Genomic DNA, 2,516 nt, shown 5'->3' on the forward strand with positions numbered 1-2,516 from the left:
AATCAGGATAACCATGCTTAGCCTGCCACTTGATGTAGTTCCACAACTTTTGATCTTGTTGTTTTACTTCTAGACCATAGTAGAACTGCTTGATATTCTTTGTTTTAACCAATTCATCTACGTCCCACCACGGAAGAGTACTAATGTCTGATAAAATTTCGAAGTACTGAACTCCCTCTTCCCTTCTGATGGCATAGACCCGAAGATCTTCCAGATAACCCCATGATAAAATATCTCCCCATGAGAGATTTTTGTTGTGAGTAAAATACTAAAGAGCTCTAAGAGACTTTCTTTCTTTGGGCATAACTTTGAACCACTTCTTTCGTTCTTCAGCAAGAATTTCTCTTGGAATAGTTTCCGGAACTCCTTCAGCAGAGACTTTTTCAACAACTTTTCTTCTGATTTCATTTTCATTTCTATCTTTGAACATTTCCGCAAATGATGGAAATGTTTCATCAACTCCAGCATAATGAAAATCAGTTTCATCGTCGGATGAATCTGAAGCATCTTCAACAATGACGTCATCATAATGATCAGCTTCATATGCATATCTTGGCTCAAAATCTTTCTCTGGAGACTGAGGAATCTCATCCTCAATATCAAACTTAAACTTCCCATCCTCCAAACCCAATTCTTCTAACATTTAAGCTCTTGTTCTCTGAATCTCAATCTCCCCCTCTTGTTGAGCATTCAGATAAATAACAGTAGGGTTTGAAAGAAATACCTGATCTGCATGTTGTTTTCCGGATGATGAGGCTTCATTTTGTGAATCATCCTCCTGTTCGGTTATTTCATCATTCATCAATTCTTTAATTCTTTCTTGAACATTTGGATTCCCAATCAATAAACCAGAAGCACCCTGATCATTGTCATAATCACCCTTATCATCTTTATCATTAGGCTTGTCATCTTTCTTATCATCATCATTATCATCTTCATCTTCTTCTTCGTCACCAAACAATTCTATATCAGAATCATCATCGACAATTTCTCCACGTGCTATCTTAGCCTTTCTTCGCCTTTCTTTAATCTTCATTTGACGAGCAATTTCTTTAGCGCTATAAGGCATTGAGGAAGCTTCACCAACAAGTACAAACCGCTTCGTCTTCCATTCCAACAACAATACTTCTCTTGCTTTTCTTTTCCTTTGAATAACATTCACTCTCCTAAGAACATCATTAACATTAAAGAGTTTAGAAGACTCACCAACCAGCATAAAGTCTTGGCCTGCTTCAACATCTTGCTCTTGAACATTTTCAACATCAACCATTTCAATGTCTTCTTGAGATGACGATCCTCTAGCTTCAGGCTGACTTGATGAACCAACAACATCTACAACCACACTCTTTCTTCTATCTGTTGCTTCTTGAGCTAGCAGTCTTTCTCGTTCAACTCTACGCTCTTCAGCTCTTTTTACTTCAACTTCATTGAAAGCAGCATGAATATCAATTTTTAAGTGACTTTCAATGATGGCAGTTAACATGCTAATTTGGTTGTCTTTCATCACTTTGTCGGCCTTCATTGCTTCCATTTCAAGCTTTATCACCTTCATTTCATTCGAAGAAGCTTCACTCATTTCACTGAGAAGCTGATTTAGCGTCTGATTCACATCTTCCAAATTCTTTATCTTCACATTCAATGAAGATATCTCTGCTGTCAGAAGTTCAAACACTTTAGAATTATCATGAGCTTCATTCTTCATTTTGTTCATCGTTTCTTCTTGGTTTATCAACACCAATCTGATTTCATCATGAGCTTTCATCAATTGATCAACCTGCTTCTTTAGAATGTCACGCTCTGCTTTAGTTTTAGCTTTTTCTTTTTCTAACTTGTTAACCTTTTGTAACAATTCTTTTACTGCTTCATTGTTAACATATCATACTCATCTTCAGGGATGTCTTCTGTGTAAATCCCTGTTGCAGTTGGAAGACCATCAAACATGTAATCAAAAGATGTATCTTTTGGTTGTGACGATTCTGGTTGATCTTGTGGAAGTGGACGTGAAGGAGTAGCAACTTTGTACCCAGTGATTTCAACATAGTCATCGTCACCTCTTGTTCTTTTCTGAGCTTCAACTACAGGTACTTCAGCATTCTGTACCTCAGGTTCTTTTGGAATTTCAACACTTTGAACCTTTTCTGCATCATGAACCTTTGACTTTTGAAGATGTTTTTCTCTCTTTCCTCCTTTATCTTTTGGTGGTTCAGCACCAGATTTCTTTGCCCTAACATTTCTTGGAATCACCCCAGCTTGAACTGCTTTTCTCTTCTTTAATTGTTTCTTTGGCTCATCTGGTTCATAAGACGAATCTTCTTCATCTGATGCTTTCTTCTTCTTTATAGACTTCTTCTTTAGCTGAGCTTTGCCTCTCCCAAGAGTTGTTGGATCCAATTCTAATTCTGATTGAGTTGCTTCAGAATCATCTTCACTTGAATTATCTTGATCCTCATCCTCAGGCTCTGCAGCTATGACATTTTCAGTTTGATCACTTGATCCTTGAACTCTTTGAGCTGCAG

At 37.3% G+C, this 2,516-nt stretch overlaps 1 protein-coding gene across 1 annotated transcript; it reads right to left on the bottom strand.

The window, feature by feature from the left end:
* Window positions 1-643: 643 nt before the first annotated feature.
* LOC110866722 (MATH and LRR domain-containing protein PFE0570w-like) lies at window positions 644-1,762 on the bottom strand. Its single transcript, XM_022115866.1, has one exon. It carries the CDS (start codon window positions 1,760-1,762, stop codon window positions 644-646), a length of 1,119 nt encoding a protein of 372 aa, XP_021971558.1.
* Between the last annotated feature and the right edge of the window lie 754 nt (window positions 1,763-2,516).

The sequence above is a fragment of the Helianthus annuus genome, chromosome 7 (assembly GCF_002127325.2).
Source record: "Helianthus annuus cultivar XRQ/B chromosome 7, HanXRQr2.0-SUNRISE, whole genome shotgun sequence".
In the NCBI taxonomy this organism is placed as follows: domain Eukaryota; kingdom Viridiplantae; phylum Streptophyta; class Magnoliopsida; order Asterales; family Asteraceae; genus Helianthus; species Helianthus annuus.